We start from the raw sequence: 20,109 nt of genomic DNA on the forward strand, positions 1-20,109 counted from the left end.
TCATAATCTCTTGTTTCATCTTATCGTGTTACAAGAAAGATAACTCTGAAGTGTGTCCATCATAATCTCTTTGTTCCATCTTATCGTGTTACAAGTATGTTGACCTGCTCGAACTTAAACAGGTGAAATGTTACATTTAATCTTTATAAACATCCGTTACTTTTGATATCCATTTAACATTTTCTGATTCTTATTGGAATGTACAAAATTGATGAAAATAACATTATTCATTATATAGTCATGTTAGTTTGAAATACACGTGATATTTTGTCCAATATGAGACACAATGCACCAGATATTTCTCCGACTGATGAAATCAACTTTCCTTCTGTTCTTGTTTCCTACAACAGGTAAGACTTTTCTCTCCGTTCATTTTTCAATAGTCTTACTTTTATTCTATTTTGTTTGTCAATGTACCGATTAAAGAGAGATTCGAACAAAAACTGTTTAATTCTTTCCTTTTTTTTAATGTTAAAACAAAATCTTGTCCGGCATCAAAGGCTCATATCATCATAACATTTCTCATAGAATATTATAGTGTGTTTGGAAATAAGTTAAAGTTAAAGAATGAAAAAAAACCAATAATGTTATACAAACTATCATAATCGATTTAATATTTTACATGTATGCTATATAGAGTTTTGGATTGTCTGTTTTAATTAATTATATTGAGTTGGTAGTATATTAAAAAGACAAATAGAATAAAATGAAGACAGAAAGAAAAAAGAGCAGAAACTTAGAAAAAAAAAATCAATCAATAAAAAAACCAGAAAACAGAAGATATAACAATAGAAAATAAAATAAGGGTCCAGATTAAATATATAAGAATTGTTGAACAATGACGAGTGAATTTAAATTTGCTCTTTTCCTTGTGAACCCGGACCTAGTCTTATTATTACATTTAGAGAAACATCATAACAAAATAAGTGTTGGGTATGTATCAACCCGATAACACTAATAAGTAGAATATGAACTTTATCAGATTACCTTTATCCTGGTATCCTAACCTAATATCTGCCTGCGTTATAAACTTAAGTATTAAAGGTATTGCGGGACACATTTTATGTATCAATGCATTTTTTATTCTATTTAGTTCCAGCATCATTGCCACCGTCGCCACCCGGGAATATCCGAATTGAGTCAACCGGCAGAGAGTTTTTAGTGCGATGGCACCCACCAGTGTTAACGGATGGAGAGATTTTAAGTTACCTGATAAATTACAATATTTTACCGAGTTTGAAGGTGTACACCATCGTTGTGAAAGGAAACCAATCATTTGCATTGATACGTACGTATGCAGTCTAACATTAGTAAAAACACCCCACCCAAACATATAGTTTTAAATGAGAAGAAACATTAATTTAGCTTTATGTAGATAAATAAACAAATATAACGGACAATAAAAGGTTCGCACGAAAACCAAGATAAGTTAAATTTGACTGCTTTTACCTTCTATTAACTTTTATACTGATTAGATAATATGGCGCCAAAGGTTTTTTTTTTATTGAGATTAATGCCAAAGTATGCATATATACACAGCTACTTTTGCATATAAGTACTATTTCTGTACTAAAAATCTGTAGTACTGGAAATTTACTTTTAATATTCAATTAATCATCGGTCATGTGTCAAGTCAATTAGGGATGTGTAAAAACTACCGTCACGAGATAACCAACAGCGGCGCTAAACACCAAAAATCAATCATCGGTTATGTGTCAAGTCAATTAGGGAAGTGTAAAAACTACCGTCACGAGATAACCAACAGTCGCGTTTAACACCAAAAATCAATCATTGGTCATGTGTCAAGTCAATTAGGGAAGTGTAAAAACTACCGCAACGAGATAACCAACAGTGGCGTTAAACACCAAAAATCAATCATCGGTAATGTGTCAAGTCAATTAGGGAAGTGTAAAAATTCGTGACCACAAAACACTAACATTACTTAAGACAGTAATGTAACAAAATAACATACAGAAGAACTGTAAAAATAATTTGTAAAAGGCATCCAAAAAATGCAAACTTCTTCATTTACTTACATGTGGTTTTTTTCCAGCGTTTGGCGATCATATTGGACAATTATTTCTCATCTCACTCCAAGCAGAAAATGACTATGGACTTAGTAAGCAGTCAGTGCCAAGATATATACGAACAGGTAAGTATTATGCTATTCTAATATCTATTTAAGGATGTTTGTTATGTAAAAACTACCGCCACGAGATAACCAACAGTGGCGTTAAACACCAACAATTAATCATCGATCATGTGTCAAGTCAATTAGGGAAGTGTAAAAACTACCGTCACGAGATAACCAACAGCGGCGCTAAACACTAAAAATTAATCATCGGTTATGTGTCAAGTCAATTAGGGAAGTGTAAAAACTACCGTCACGAGATAACCAACAGTCGCGTTTAACACCAAAAATCAATCATTGGTCATGTGTCAAGTCAATTAGGGATGTGTAAAAACTACCGCCACGAGATAACCAACAGTGGCGTTAAACACCAACAATTAATCATCGGTCATGTGTCAAGTCAATTAGGGAAGTGTAAAAACTACCGTCACGAGATAACCAACAGCGGCGCTAAACACCAAAAATCAATCATCGGTTATGTGTCAAGTAAATTAGGGAAGTGTAAAAACTACCGTCACGAGATAACCAACAGTCGCGTTTAACACCAAAAATCAATCATTGGTCATGTGTCAAGTCAATTAGGGAAGTGTAAAAACTACCCCCACGAGATAACCAACAGTGGCGTTAAACACCAAAAATCAATCATCGGTAATGTGTCAAGTCAAGTAGGGAATTGTAAAAATTACCGTCACGAGATAACCAATAGTGGCGTTAAACACCAAAAATCAATCATTGGTCATGTGTCAAGTCAATTAGGGATGTGTAAAAACTACCGCCACGAGATAACCAACAGTGGCGTTAAACACCAACAATTAATCATCGGTCATGTGTCAAGTCAATTAGGGAAGTGTAAAAACTACCGTCACGAGATAACCAACAGCGGCGCTAAACACCAAAAATCAATCATCGGTAATGTGTCAGGTCAATTAGGGAAGTGTAAAAACTACCGTCACGAGATAACCAACAGTTGCGTTTAACACCAAAAATCAATCATTGGTCATGTGTCAAGTCAATTAGGGAAGTGTAAAAACTACCGCCACGAGATAACCAACAGTGGCGTTAAACACCAAAAATCAATCATCGGTAATGTGTCAAGTCAATTACGGAAGTTTAAAACTACCGTCACGAGATAAACAACAGTGCTTACAGTGGCGTTAAACACCAACAATCAACCATCGGTCATGTGTCAAGTCAATTAGGGAAGTTTAAAAACTACCGTCTCGAGATAACCAACAGTGGCGTTAAACACCAACAATCAACCATCGGTCATGTGTCAAGTCAATTAGGGAAGTTTAAAAACTACCGTCTCGAGATAACCAACAGTGGCGTTAAACACCAACAATCAACCATCGGTCATGTGTCAAGTCAATTAGGGAAGTTTAAAAACTACCGTCTTGAGATAACCAACAGTGGCGTTAAACACCAACAATCAATCATCGGTCATGTGTCAAGTAAATTAGGGAAGTGTAAAAACTACCGTCTCGAGATAACCAACAGTGGCGTTAAACACCAACAATCAACCATCGGTCATGTGTCAAGTCAATTAGGGAAGTTTGAAAACTACCGTCACGAGATAACCAATAGTGGCGTTAAACACCAACAATCAACCATCGGTCATGTGTCAAGTCAATTAGGGAAGTTTAAAAACTACCGTCACGAGATAACCAACAGTGGCGTTAAACACCAACAATCAATCATCGGTCATGTGTCAAGTCAATTAGGGAAGTTTAAAAACTACCGTCTCGAGATAACCAACAGTGGCGTTAAACACCAACAATTTACCATCGGTCATGTGTCAAGGCAATTAGGGAAGTTTAAAAACTACCGTCACGAGATAACCAACAGTCGCCTTAAACACCAAAAATCAATCATCGGTCATGTGTCAAGTCAATTAGGGAAGTGTAAAAACTACCGCCACGAGATAACCAACAGTGGCGTTAAATACTAACAATCAATCATCGGTCATGTGTCAAGTCAATTAGGGAAGTGTAAAAACTACCGTCACGAGACAACCAACAGTAGCGTTTAACACCAACAATCAACCATCGGTCATGTGTCAAGTCAATTAGGGAAGTTTAAAAACTACCGTCACGAGATAACCAACAGTGGAGTTAAACACCAACAATCAATCATCGGTCATGTGTCAAGTCAATTGGGGAAGTTTAAAAACTACCGTCTCGAGATAACCAACAGTGGCGTTAAACACCAACAATCAACCATCGGTCATGTGTCAAGTCAATTAGGGAAGTTTAAAAACTACCGCCACAAGATAACCAACAGTGGCCTTAAACACCAACAATCAATCATCGGTCATGTGTCAAGTCAATTAGGGAAGTGTAAAAACTACCGTCACGAGACAACCAACAGTAGCGTTTAACACCAACAATCAATCATCGGTCATGTGTCAAGTCAATTAGGGAAGTTGATGTGAATAATACAGCATTGAGAATCTCTATTGAAGGAAAATGTACACTTTGACCGAATATAAAAAAATGCCATGATTAATTTCTAAAACCTAAAATTTCTGCGTTAGCGTACATTTTTATTTTATTTTTTTTGAATAATTATTCTTACTTTCGGATTCTTATGAAATTACTCATAAAAAAACCCAAAACCAAACACACTAAATGCAATGAAAATATGCCTATTACTATAGTAATAGAGACATGTCTGGTTATGTTAAATGAGAGCAGCGAAAGATACCAAAGGAACATTCAAACTCAAAGGTCGAAAACAAACTGACAAGGCCATGGCAAAGCACAAAAAAATGAAACAGATAAATAAAGACTAAAAATCACAAACCCCATCAAAATCTGGGTATGGTCAAGTATTGTAAATCCTTGTTTTATTTTTTGCACCCAACACAAGCATTATTCTAACATATATACGCGTAAGAGTTTAGAAGGAAATGCCAAACATAAACAGCTTCAGACATAAAAGGTGTTTTTAGCAGAACAAGACCTGCCCTTTCATTGAAATTTTCCCAAAGAATCAAGGTGTTAAGAATGGACCCCTATTGGGCTCAAACAGAAAAATATATGTGGTCTGTAAAGCGCTAGGAATGTTAGGTCAGCGTTGAAGATTAAAATAAAATTGAGAATAAAAACAGAGAATGAGTTTACCGCTTGAGATATAAAGTCAAGTGCTAAAATGTTGATGAAAACGTAAACTTTAGATGAACAGCGTTAGACTCACACTTTGATCTACACCAATGAACTGCAGTTCTAGCGCTGAACTTTATTTCCAAAGCGCTGGACGCTTCATCATTAGCGGTGGACTTTTACATCTCGAGCGCCTAATTTTGTGTCTACAGCAGACCTCTTTATGTCTTCCTCGCAAAACTTTAGATCTCCAGCACTAGACTTTTCATCTCCAGTGATAGACTTTTTAATAACCACGAATTTTAACTGCATGGTATTAATACAAACATTTCTTAATAGGGTGATTGAGCATTCTTTCCATACATGATCGCCAGTGGAAAAGTTCGGTTGCGATTCTTGATTGAAATATATAGAATGTAAAGCTCTTCCTTTCAAAACTTTTTGGTTTAATTGAGTAATAGTAATTTTTAGAGCTTGATTTTACATGAAAACTTGTTACACAGTTACGGGCATAAGTAACTTGAAAAACTATTGGTTGAGACCGGATTACCCTTCTTATTTTTTTTTTTTTTTTTTTTTTTTTTATTTATTCGATTATTATTCCAATGTTTTTTTACTATTGTTGTCATACTTATGTATATACACACTGTTTTAAAGGTTGTGGAAACCAGCAGTATATCGGCACAAACGGAACACAGGAAATGGAGTCACCTTTGCACCCACATGAATTCCATCAAGGTGTTTTATGTGTATGGAACCTTTTCACTAACAAGACACATACGATAAGTATCCATATAAAAGACATGGATCTTGGAACTGATAACCAAGGGTGTGCAAAACATGTTTTGCTTATTGAATCAGACAAAATCAAAAAGAAAATCTGCACGAAAACATCTGACATAAGACTGAAGGACAGTGACGTCAGAATAGTGTTCCAGACCAAATTAGGAACCGTCGGAAAAGGATTTAGTCTCTTAGTTAAAACTGTTGGTAAGATATTCTATGTATACACACTCTAAGTATCTTTTACCACTCGTAATATATCTGAAACCTTCAGGGGTGTATACATTGATTTCTAAATGTAAAAAGATTTAACCCAAATCATATTGACTGTTTTGGCCGATTTAATGGTCGTTTATTGTTATTAATGTCAGCATCAAATACTAAGACCTTAAAATTATCTCAGGTCAAATTTAATCCACTATTTTCTACATATTAAACTCTGCACTTGAGACCAACGATGCTTCGACGCTTTCTTACTGCATCTGTTGACTATGCATTTGTATTTTTTTGTTTTGATCCGTTGTTAATCCCGTTGACATATGAATAAAAAGAGATTTTGGAATATGCCAATGAGACAACTACTCCACAACAAGAGTCCAAAATAAATGCTACAGGATAATATATGGTCTTCAACAAAAAGCAGGTGCCAACAAAATATTAATTAACTTGCTTTTAAATTCTAGTGTACTAATAAAGGCTCGACCTTTTTACAAGTATTTAGAAAATGCACAATTGATTACTGTTTGGTTATCTTTCAGTGACATATATTCATACATGTTAAGAACAAGTGAAATTTCCTAATAAAATTCAAGTCTTAAGTCTAAGTAGTAAATGTTACACTGAAAATAAATGATACTAATTAGATTCATGTGTGTATAGCAATGAAACACATACTCATCTCTTGGACTGCAAGATAGCCCGACACCAAATGTTTGAAAAATTATGATATTCAAGTAATTTGGAGAACAATCTGAAACCAAAAGTTTGAAAAATCAAAAATATGCTATTTATTTACTTTTCAGTTAAGAATCCAAAGCCACCAGTTAATATAACATTAAGTCACCTTGGAAACGTAATACTAGTCACATGGTCACCACCACCGGGGAATCATCTACCAATGACCTCTTATAAGCTCTGCTATAGACCATTACCAAGGTATTCGAAGATTTGCATAATCGTTTTAGCCAATCGTGGCAACCGTTTCATAATTAATACACAAGGTCATAAGGGTCAGCTTTTCCTAGTGACAATGACCGCACGAATTGGTGACGTAGAAAGCGAGTTCTCCATGAACAAATATTTTAGAGCCTGTAAGTTTTTAAATTACATTAACATAAATGTCACATTAGTTTTCAAAATACACGTTTAAATGTCAAAACACTTTTATTCAATTTCATTAATGCAGTACGTTAATTTTAAATGGGATAACATTGAGAATGGAAATGGGGAATGTGACAAAGAGACAACAACTCGACCATAGAAAAAAAACAACAGCAGAAGGTCACCAACAGGTCTTCAATGTAGCGAGAAATTCCCGCACCCGGAGGCGTCCTTCAGCTGGCCCCTCAACAAATATATACTAGTTCAGTGATAATGAACGCCATACTAATTTACATACTTATGATGGCAATACAAACGTTTTGATTTCAATACATATATTTAATTTCAATTTAGACGGGGTAGGAATTAAAGGGTTTTCAACTTAAAACACAAATTATCAGTTGGTGATTTCATGGATTTGTACCATTGGTACCTTCTCCATCATTTGAATGTTTTGTATTCAGTCTGATTATAATTGTAAAGTAAATGTTTTGATTCGTAAAAATCACCTACAATAATCTTGATATCTTTTTCAGCATGTTCAAAAACAGTCACAGTTAATCCAGGACAAATCATTAATATTACGTCACCTGGATATCCCACGAGTTATCCTCCCGGTATAATATGTCAATGGACAGTTAAAACCACGGACCAATCTCCGTTACGGATACGACGTATCTGGATTGACATTCAGAACACCACAGCATGTAACAGCGATTTCCTTAAATTTACAGCGACAAAGATAGAGAGAATATGTGGTACATCTCGGTCTTCATCCACAATGATCTTTAGTAAATCGATTGCAGAGGTCACATTTGTCTCGGACAGTATGATTGAAGGTCGTGGATTTCTACTTCAAGCCATAGGAAGGCAGAACACAGGTATGTCAATATGTCAACTCTATTCAAACAAGCAGTAAATATCAACATCCCGCTGTCATTATTCAGTCTGTATTTTTGAATTCATTCCCCTATTTACTATATTCCATGAGAAATATTTTCGAGGTCAAACCTTGTCGTTCAATATTTATTGTTTTTAGATCGAAATTATAATGTTTTAAATTTTGCAGCTACTATGGGACAGGATTTTTTTTCTCTCATCCATTTTTTCAAAATCCGTTATATTTCTTCTATTGATTTCAATAAAATGCAAGTTTTTTCTGTATGAGCAAACATATACGTTCATTAAATTTGTTTTTTGTTTTTTAACCATCAATTCCAAGTTTACTATCCACGTCGGTCTCTGCTTTTTTTTATATATACAACCCAGAACATGCAGAACGGACTATAACATAACTAAAACTTAATCGTGAAAACAGATGAGTTACATTGTTGTCTTATTTTCACAACTGTTATATATTTTTTTTCTGTTTCACAGTAGAACTAACAACAGCTGTATTTCCATATCAACAAAACGGAACATCAATGTCTACCATTCCTTCATCTTTATCGACAACTTCTGAATCTCAAGTAGAATCAACGGTAGAGGAATTATCATTTCCAACAACGAATTCATTATCATCTACTATTATGTCAACCATCACTGCATCGTCAAAACGTATGATCACGTCACCACAACGTATGACCACGTCACCACAACGTATGACCACTTCATCACAACGTATGATCACGTCACCACAACGTATGATCACGTCACCACAACATATGATCACGTCTCAACAAAGTTTGATCACGTCATCACAAAATATAATAACCTCTACACAAAATATGGCAACATCACCACAAAACGTAGATTTAACACACGCAGTAGACGATAACAGCACAGTTTTTAACCATTCATCAACAAATACTGTAACATCAACAGCTGGAATAAGTACATCATCCGAACAAAATCATCCTAAGTTAGTAAGTGAACATTATATGACAACATTGCAGGAAACACATCATGGTTACACGGACTCATCAACTGCCATTATTGATAAAACAATTGCATCTAGTACATCAAGTAGCGTCACAAGCATAATAGATAACAAGTATTCTGTGACTCCTGGGAAAGATAGTTTACCAACAATAAATAGAACAAACAACAGTACAGAAGTGAGCAGCACAGGTAAGTTATATGATTAACTAAAACGAGCTTATATTCTAATTCACTTCGTTCATACGATTATGAAACCTAATTTCTCCATAATTAATAACAAACACAACGAATGGATTGAGATAGCACACCAACTAGCTTTAATAAAATTACTAGAACACACCCGCGAAATCGCGGGAATTTAGAGCTTGGTTGAAAGTATGTATACTGTTTTAGGGAGAAATTTTGTAAAATGTTTTGTGTCTGCAGAATTTCAGTAAAAGAGTTCATGTCTGCAGAATTTCAGTAAAAGAGTTCATGTCTGCAGAATTTCAGTAAAAGAGTTCATGTCTGTAGAATTTCAGTAAAAGAGTTCATGTCTGCAGAATTTCAGTAAAAGAGTTCATGTCTGCAGAATTTCAGTAAAAGAGTTCATGTCTGTAGAATTTCAGTAAAAGTGTTCATCATGCCTCGGTGTCCTATAGGTTCCATGCATAGTCGCCTTTGTACCACCATATGGACAACACTCTGATTGGCTTATTTATTTTTCATTTTTGTTATGTATCATACGATTGGCTCTCAATGTTAAAACCGGTAGTTATGTCTGACATAACAATCGGTCTGATGACGGAATGAATATTCGGACGCCTTTATTTTCGTTTTTCTCCCTAAATAACCCAAACTGAATACCGGTTTTAACATTGAGAGCCAATCGTATGTGGGAGGAAGAGAAGCGACACACAAAATGATTTCTTCTTGTTTAATAGTATAGAAATTTAATATTGAATTTCCAACTAAGAATGCAAAATTGTTGATTTCCTCAATGAGCAGTAACATGCATCTGCAAAATGTAAGAAAAATTAGTTTCTTGTTACTTCATGGACATTGTTTCGATAATATACCTTTCGAACTGGTTATTTAGTGTTAAATACTCTCGATGAAAACAAAAAGGCTGTAGAACAACATTTTCTAGTCAAAGAGACCAAACTTCTTACAAAAAATGTACAAGCAAATGCATATATACGCTAAAGAATTCAAAATGAAATGAATGTATCTCAATAATACTCAATCATTCTTAAAATAGAGTAAGTATTCGCACTGTGGTTTTATGCACGCATTGCAAGACACTCTTGTCCTACACACACATTCGGTCGTGGTTATTTTGGAGTTCATTGGATTCCTCAGTTGATTTTTTGACACTGATTGAACGATTTACTCCTGTTGTCATCATCTAATAAAAAGCTGATTAACAAGAAAATCTATTGAACTTATTAATTTGGTATTTATATGATGTTCACTAAATGTTTTACAGGAATTGGTGTACAGTTTTCTGAACCCCACATTTGTGAGTAAAATACGATTGTGCCAGTACATGATATTTTGACATTTTGCTAGTTTAGTCGACCCTTACATCATAATATGTTTGGTCTTTAAAAATTTACGTAGATTGATACTATCAAACCAAGAGAGTACAACTTGCAAAAAAAAATTTTTGAACAAAGACCAAAACATACTGTAATTTTTCTAAAATATCACACGAGCACTTCTATTGAATAAAACTGGTTGTATATAACGCCATTACAAGTTGCATAAACACGTTTTCGTATAACTTAACTGAAATTACAATAATAAGTCTGGAAAATATAGTCTAGACAAATTATTATCTGAAAGCGAAACTCGCATCGTTTGTGAAACCAGGAGATTAACGGTAATTGTCGATGATAAATTCATTCACAATCCTAAATCATAAGGAAATATTTGTTTTTAAATTCAACTTCATTTTTCAAAAAAAAGAATGCAAAACAGAGACGAAAAAAACCAAAGGGACATTTAAATTAATTAGTAGAAAAGAAAATGAAAGCGTCAAAGTAAAAATCCAAGAAGGCCAAAAAGCACAAAATTACAAAGATTGGTAAAATGTTCGATACGCGCGTCTGGCGAAAATACAAATATTTCAATCCTGGTATCTATGACGAGTTTATATATGTTCCGTGACCTGTAATTTTGTTTATTACATTAAATATTTTCATAATACAGTTTTTTATTGTTTTAGATCTGAACGCATCCCATGCTGTATATATGATGCTTATGTTCAGGTTCAACTATTCGAGAGAGACTGATTTAGATACTAAATCATTAGTGAACAACCTACGCACAGAGGTAACTTTTGATAGCTTAAAATTGGTCGGTAAAGAGAATATATTTATCTTTCGGATGTAGAGCTATAAATTAGCTTCTAAATATAACATGCATGTCAAACTTGCCATGTATCTACACGAGACTCGACGGAGGGGAAAAAGATAAAACATTGCAAAGCAAATCAATGAATTATAGATGAATTTAAGAGCTTTGAAAACCAATCATTTCTGTCATATCTAGGAGGCTATCTATATAAGAAGGATGAAAACCTAAGTGTGTTAAATGATTTGATATCAGACAACAAATTTAAATGAGGGACGAAAGATACCAAAGGGACAGTCAAACTCATAAATCTAAAACAAACTGACAACGCCATGGCTAAAAATGAAAAAGACAAACAAACAACAGCACACACGACACAACATAGAAAACTAAAGAATAAACAACACAAACCCCACCAAAAAACTAGGGCTGATCTCAGGTGCTCCGGAAGGGTAAGCAGATTCTGCTCCACATGTGGCACCCGTCGTGTTGCTTATGTGATAACAAATCCGGTAAATGGTCTAATTCGGTAGGTCACATTCATGAAAGGGAAGGGGATTGTAGTTACGATGTAAGGAACATATCCGATATCATTTGTGAAACGGTTATTCCATAACGGTCAACCAACTCGTGATGGCGTCCGTAAAATTTACGAAGGGATGATTTCAACTTCACCATTTGGAACTCTTGGTTTAATAGCTTCCTTGTGAGCAGCAACCCTCTATCCAGAAAATCATGATAGGAAATGCAAGCACGGGAATATCGTATCAACTGGGAGATATATACCCCGTATGCAGGTGCTGCTGGAATGTTGCTACTTAGAAATGGAAAGTTCACAATTGGAAAGCTGAAATCATCTCTTTTGTCGTAAAGTTTTGTTTTCAACCGACCCTCATTGTCAATTTCTAGATGTAAGATGTAAATGTCGACTGTTAACTTTTAGAAAAATCTTCTCCTCTAAACTACAGGGCCAATTGAAACCAAACTTGTTATGAATCATCCTTACGGTACCGGTATCTTGTTTAATAAATGTATCCGATGACCCCGCCCATTGATCAAGATGGTGGCAATTGCTAAAAATAGAAAATAGGGGTAAAATGCAGTTTTTGGTTTATAGCTCTGAAACTAAATCATTTAGAGGCAAATCTGACACGAGGTAAAAATGTTCATCAGAAAAAGATCTATCTGTCCTGAAATTTTCAGACGCACCAGCCAACTCGTTATTGGATTGCTTCCCCTAGAGCCCTGGTCACAACGAACCTACGACACATCTATACAACTCCACGAGATGAAATTTTGTCAAATCGTGGGTCATCTGTGGTCGTCGTAAGATAATCACACGACAGTCCCACGATATTTTGAGTACTTTTGTAAACATCAAAATTGTTCGGCAAAGTAAGATCTACAAATAAGTCAACATGACCAAATGATTAATTGACCCCTGTACGAGTTATGGTCCTTCGTAGTCAATTTTGGACAATTTTTGGACAATTTTTGTTATCTTTTACTAATATTGTCTTCATTGAAACTACTGAGAGAAATTTAACCACACTTGGCCACAATCATCATTAAAGTATCGTTAAAAAATGTCAGATAACCCTGCGTACCAAACAACAGGGCTGACATCGCTAAAAGTAGAACATAGGGGTTTATATAAGTTAAGTTATAAGTTTTATCTATTATTTTTTGGACCGTTATAAATAGAGGAAATATGAAAGGAAAAGAATGTTTTCAAAATAATGAGCTCTACCAATTGTCCATATTTACGTCAAAACTGCTAGACAAATTCTTATAAGGTTAATGCACATAAATAAAAAAAATTGGCGATATTTGTTTTGTCATTTTTGCCATGTATCACGAAAACTGATATTTATTAGATAGAAAAATACCCACTTTAAATCATAAAAAAAATGATCACCATGGCAAGATCTTTTAATTAGTCAAAGATACTAAACAGACTAAAAGATCAGTAATACAAGATCAACAAAACAGAGATTTTTGTCATTGTCTATTTTCGTCTAAAATGTTGGAAAGTGTGCTTTGTCAGATATTCCCATAGATCAAGGTGAGTGACACAGGCTCTTTAGAGCCTCTAGTTTTCTCTTTCTGTCAATTTGCACTTTATTTTCTTACTAATTTATTTTGAAATTAAAACTAGTTCAAAATTAAAACTGATGATATTATAAATAAAACTATTTTATTTTTTGTTATATCCAGCTGATCCCATTCTTCAACAAAACCAATGCTTTCCGAGATCTTGTTGTCACCAGATGGAGGTACGTAAGTGTTTCGTTTATGGAAGAAAAGATTTTAAGATGCTTTCTTCATTTCTAGAAAATTGATGTACAAGACAAATAATCAAAATCACTGACCGATGAACAAGATATAGTTTTTAATGTGTGTGGCTGAAAATGTATCTTTTTAATTATCAGTAAACCTGCACAATTAACTGTTGCTATCCTATAGTATCAAAACCCGACTTATTCTTGTGCTTTTGATTTACTTTCAGAATCCTACGAGGAATAGTTCCTTTACAAATAAGAGTAATTTATAACACCATAGATCTCTTGGACATCCTGAAGTCAAACACTACATTCAAATTGATACAGCATGTTAACAAAACTGCATTGTATGAACTAATGAACACAAACCAACAGTGGCATCATAATCTTACATTAGCCATATCATCCTTAGGGATGTTCAGAAAAAGTTCAAACTTTGGTAAGAACATTTACACTACAAACATGTTTTTTTCTAGTTTAAAATAGACCAAGAAGAATGAATCAAATCATTTTTTAGCATCGAAATTATTTGATTGTTTTATTTGATTTCTTGCTACGATTGATACAATGTTTTAGCAGTCCGTAGTATTTGTAGATTCTGTAGTGTACATGCCAAAGACTAATGCAATCGATTCATTGTGGTAGAAAATCCGTAGTATTTTATGTTTTTATCAACAGATAATCTACAAAAGGGACTACATCAAGGATATAATACACTTTTTGGATGTAAATGCAGAAAAGAACATAACAAGACAAGGTTTATAATCTTGAACGAGAGATGCACTTTTCATATCTACATCAATGTCGCTTGAATCAAATAAGATTTCAGTATAAAGATCAAATCAAATTCAAAAGGTAGTCTTTGCAGTATCAGGTAGTTACAGATTATACAAACCTCCACTCGGCCATAGAAAACCTTGAACTACAGAAGAAATAATCTACCAAAGAATGAAATTGTCTTACATAGCTCTCTGTAATTGAGACGCTCAATAAAGATCATTATAATGGTATAAGATAACACATTCTTTAACAATATTTATTATATTTTTCTCCTGTCTATTTCCCTTTAAGTTTTTCTGTTGTCTTTTTGATAAATGAATATTCGCTGTTGTGTGACTATGATATCAGAAGATAAGCTGTCGTGATATCCAATCACGTCTGTCAACGTTTGGCGTACTAAATTATAATCCTGTTATTTTAATAACTATTGTAAGTTTTTCATTTTCACATGTTTTTACCCGAGCATCAATGAAAAGGTATTATTTGCCAAAATTAACATCTGGCGATTAAACATTTGGTGCTGATACTGTTGTTGTTGAACCCTTTATTCTAGTTCCCGGTTCCAGAATATAACATACACACTAATTAGTGTCACATAAAATAGAAGAATCAAATAGTGTTTGTTTAATCAGCTATACATGTTAAAATGACATTTGTTTGTTTAATTAGCTACACATGCTAAAAGAGTGACGAAAGATACCAAAGGGACAGTCAAACTCAGAAATCTTAAATAAACTGACATGCCATTTGTTTGTTTAATTAGCTACACATGCTAAAATGACATTTGTTTGTTTAATCAGCTACACATGCTAAAATGACATTTGTTTGTTTAATCAGCTACACATGCTAAAATGACATTTGTTTGTTTAATCAGCTACACATGCTAAAATGACATTTGTTTGTTTAATAAGCTTCACATGCTAAAATGACATTTGTTTGTTTAATCAGCTACACATGATAAAATGACAGTTGTTTGTTTAATCAGCTACACATGCTAGAATGACATTTGTTTGTTTAATCAGCTACACATGCTAAAATGACATTTGTTTGTTTAATTAGCTACACATGCTAAAATGACATTTGTTTGTTTAATTAGCTACACATGCTAGAATGACATTTGTTTGTTTAATCAGCTACACATGCTAAAATGACATTTGCTTGTTTTATTTTCCAGCAAGTCAAGAGATCAAGAGTCCATGTGATCTTATCAAAGATGTTTGTCACCATTGCAAAACATCAAAAAGAGCCAAACATGGAGTTTTTTGTTCGTTTAATATTCCAAGTACAACGTATGTTCATAAACATGTCTATCGTCTATATCGTTGACTGTCCCTCTGGTATCTTTCGCCCCAAATTTTATATATGTTGAATAAAAATTGGTTATTTTTTTGAGGCACAATGATTTTTTAAGAAAAAACGATAAAGGGTTTTTCTTTTCTACCATAATATTTAATTCATCACCAAGTTTTGTACGTGTTAACTGCTTTTTGTCAATATTAGTGTTACTCCTACTATTCTTGCTTCTTACGAATGATGTTGCACACCACAATAGGTATCCTTGAGAATAAATTTATGACCTACTGGTGATAAAAACTTAAGAATTGTGTAATTTTCCTTTGTTCGTTAAAATTTATGTTGGTCGGACAAGTCAACTTTTCTCAGACAAGAAGAAGAACTACCTGCATGCATTTTTACTTCTATTGTTGCAGTGATCTTTGCTACAGTTACCAAAGAGAAAAACAAAAAATAACACTCCATATACATTAATGATAAGCCGATTCATCGAAGAGAAAAAAAAAATTGAATAGACATTGCGAGTTGTTGAGTCGGATGATAGAGAGACGAATAGTATCAAAGGGGTATTCAAACTCATAAATCAATTATTAACCCGATAAGAGTATAAAAACACAACACGACAATCTAAAGATGGGGCAGCATTAAGTTCATAAGCAACCAGGGTTGATCACAGTTACTACGGAAGGATTAGCAGATTCTACTCTATTTGTGGCACTCGCCGTGTTGCTCTTGTACAAACAAATTATATAATAAGTGTATTTCAACACTATTATCTTACGTCTGTTTTGAACTTAGAAAAACTAGAATTCCTAGATTACATTTTATTGTATTATCATTTATTCGTACTTCTACTACTGTAAAATAAAATGACATTTGATTGCATTTTTTAGAGCAAGAAATATTTTATCAGAAGATACACCTAATACCAGCAACCCAATACTGATTGTATTAGGGTTATCTGTCCCCATTGTTGTAATGGCTATATTCGCTGTCGGAGTTTGTTTGTGGAGACGGAATATTGTAACTAAGCAAATTATAGTTGAGGTAATCGTTATGTTAATGCTTTAAAGACAATAATGCAATTAAGAAAATAAATATCTTGTACTATTCTTTTGTGCTCCCCTCATTGCATTATCAAGTCTATATATATGTTCACAACCATCATACAAGTTCGCGGTAAGAAGTAAGATTGCTGATATTTTAATAAATTATTTAACTTTCTTAGTGTTGCGAATATTGAAATATCGTCAATCGAACGAGAACTAAAAACTAATTTTGAATACTAATGCATCAATATCTTTCAAATTTCTAGTCATTTCGAATAAGATTTATGTATTTTAAAACAGCAGCATATACTAAAAACCGCTTTCTTCAAAATAGGCTTAAAGAATAGGAAGGAGAATTGAAAATTAAACTTTCTATAAATATTTACTTGGCAGGGGAATAACACCATTGTGCCTGTCAATGATTTCATCAAGAACAAAAGATCAGGAAATGTTATTATGACAGCTTTTTCTGCCACTATACCTGTCAAGAAAACAAAGAAACGAGGCTGGTCTCTTCCGTGTAGAATTATTCTGGAGAAACAAAAGGTAAATTCTAATATTATTAACAAAAAAAGGAAACGAGGTAGTAGATGTTGTTCCTCATAGGGATATTTGTTGTTCAGAAAAACTTTCAAACGCACATCTTGATGTATAATCAGTATAGATAGAAAGCTTTTATATGCGAAAAACGTAATCTTAAAGCAACCAAAAACAATGCAAACAGATAGGTTTACACGATATAAATTACCGAATACTTTGTAGTGTAAAAATTTTGAAAATGCACGAAATTATGATAGAAATTATTTGAAATATACTGCTAGGAGTTCAAAGCCAAATGCGAGTTTCTGTACCATTAATTATGACTCAATGATGTCTTTACAGTCTATGCTTTCAAGTTCGACCTTTTTCTGTCAAAATTACATTTATAAGACTTTAAAAGACATATATCATAATTAGTTATAGCAGTTTAAGGCTGATCAATAAGTCATGAAAATGGTGAGAGGGCAGATTATCAATTTCACACATTAAGAATATACACATGCCCACCAAAGAAATTATGTAAAAGTTAATCGAAAGATTAACATCATTAAATACTGTTTTATCGATACAAATAGAGATCAGACGACTGTGAACAGTAGGTCATCAATAGGAAATCACAGTCAAACTACGGACTTAATTACTCTTTCGGCATATAATATAAACAATTGCACAACAGACATTTTTAACACTGAATTCCAGGACAAATCTTAATACTAGTATATAATATCATGAAAAACATAAATCTACGCTTATAACAGCCCTTATGTATATCTCCGAGGAGAAACAAAAGGTACGTAGTTCTAGTATCCCTCGGTTTTATTTTGTAACCCGGATTTATTTTCCCTGAATAGATTTATGACTTTTGAACAGCGGTATATTACTGTTGCCTTTAATTATCATGTATGTGAAATATTCATTTGCTATTCATATTCTTAATTTTTTTTAGAATGATCATAGCATTGAGCAGACAGTGAAGAAACTCGAAAGGTTTATAGAAGACACTGATACTTTAAAGAAACGTCTTAGAGTAAAAAACAGATTGAGGCGAGGAGAAAGCTTTTGATACCGATTTTATAAAGTTATTATCTTATGTAAACTGTTTTGTCATTTCTATTTGTCATCCTTTGTCTAGGTCTTATTTTGGGTTGCCAAAATATTTGTTTAAGTAAGAAATCATCTTGATGTATGTGTCATTTTATATGTTTTTGCCCAGCCCAGTAGTCGGAACCTTGGTGTTGACATAAAAAATCAATTATATGGTCATTTGTATAAGTTTCCTGTTAAAAAAGCTTTGAATTTGTAGAAATACTAAGGATTTTCTTATCCCAGGAATAGATTGGCACAACTTTTTGAAATTTTGGGTCCTCATTGCTCTTCAACTTTGTATTTATTTGGCTTTATAACTTTATTTATCTGAGCGTCACTGATTAGTATTGTGAAAACGAAACGCGCGTCTGGCGTATTAAATTATAATCCTGGTACCATTGATAACTGTTTACACCACCGGGTCGATGCCACTGCTGGCGGACTTTTCGTCCCTGATGGTATCACCACCCTAGTAGTCAGCACCTCAGTGTTGACATGAAAATCAATAAGTACATGGTCATTTGTATAATTTTTTCTGTTTACAATGCTCTTCAACTTTGTATTTATTTGGCTTTATAATTTGTTTTATATGAGCGTCACTGATGAGTTTTGTGTATACGAAACGCGCGTCTGGCGTATTACATTGTAATCCTGGTACCTTTGATAACTTTTGACGACAAATATCCTGTTGATCTGAATTCGATGAAAAGGGGCGACCCCAAGTCAATATGTTAGCGTCAAGTGTGACTTAGTAGAAATTCAATGTATAAATCAGCAGCTGGTTCAATAAGTATGGAACATTAATTATTATATAACTACCTTTGGGTCTAATCCTTCTTTTAATCCAAAACTGATTTTGACATTTTAACCGGTTGTTTCTGTTTGTTTTGTTCACGTATCGTTGTCAATATAATGGAATTTGTTGCAACTGTCATACAAGTGATAAATTTAGCTAGGTATAAATAAAGACAACAGTAGTATACTGAAATCATAAATCGAATGAGAAAAAAACAAATCCGGGTTAGAAAACCAGGTTGAATCCACCGTTTTATAAATAGGAAAAAGCCTGTGACAAGTCAGAAATATGACAGTTGTTATCTAAAATTGAGAATGGAAATGGGGAATGTGTCAAAGAGACAACAATCAGACCAAATAAAAAACAACAGCAGAGGGTCACCAACAGGTCTTCAATGTAGCGAGAAATTCCCGCACCCAGAGGTGTCCTTCAGCTGGCCCCTAAACAAATATATACTAGTCCAGTGATAATGAACGCCATACTAATTTCCAAATTGTACACAAGAAACTAAAATTAAAATAATACAAGACTAACAAAGGCCAGAGGCTCCTGACTTGGGACAGGCGCAAAAATGCGGCGGGGTTGCAATTGAGCTTTTGATTTTGCCATTTGATGAGTGATTTTTTTTTAATGTTCATCGGAGTTCAGTATTTTTGGGATTTTATTTTTTACCAGCCAAGTAGCTCATGTACTCTGTAATAGTCGACAGTGGAACGTTTTCAGTATTTCA

At 33.8% G+C, this 20,109-nt stretch overlaps 1 protein-coding gene across 1 annotated transcript; it reads left to right on the top strand.

The window, feature by feature from the left end:
- The first annotated feature begins 979 nt into the window (after positions 1 to 979).
- LOC139495010 (uncharacterized) lies at positions 980 to 18,560 on the top strand. The gene is made up of 14 exons (XM_071283123.1): positions 980 to 1,288; positions 2,054 to 2,152; positions 5,890 to 6,222; positions 7,038 to 7,325; positions 7,872 to 8,216; positions 8,713 to 9,405; positions 10,685 to 10,717; positions 11,426 to 11,532; positions 13,771 to 13,829; positions 14,063 to 14,274; positions 15,790 to 15,904; positions 16,802 to 16,955; positions 17,351 to 17,503; positions 18,444 to 18,560. The coding sequence occupies exons 1-14, from the start codon at positions 1,072 to 1,074 to the stop codon at positions 18,558 to 18,560; spliced, it is 2,925 nt and encodes a 974-aa protein (XP_071139224.1). The 5' UTR covers positions 980 to 1,071.
- The last annotated feature ends 1,549 nt before the right edge of the window (positions 18,561 to 20,109 follow it).

The sequence above is a fragment of the Mytilus edulis genome, chromosome 11, assembly GCF_963676685.1.
Source record: "Mytilus edulis chromosome 11, xbMytEdul2.2, whole genome shotgun sequence".
Lineage (NCBI taxonomy): Eukaryota > Metazoa > Mollusca > Bivalvia > Mytilida > Mytilidae > Mytilus > Mytilus edulis.

What these genes read in the sequence shown, in the direction of transcription:
- LOC139495010 (XM_071283123.1), top strand. Translation starts at nt 1,072, where the DNA reads ATGCATTTTTTATTCTATTTAGTTCCAGCATCATTGCCACCGTCGCCA. An exon ending in GCCAAGATATATACGAACAG is followed by an intron (nt 2,153 to 5,889) that starts GTAAGTATTATG and finishes ACTGTTTTAAAG; the next exon opens with GTTGTGGAAACCAGCAGTAT. An exon ending in TACAGAAGTGAGCAGCACAG is followed by an intron (nt 9,406 to 10,684) that starts GTAAGTTATATG and finishes AATGTTTTACAG; the next exon opens with GAATTGGTGTACAGTTTTCT.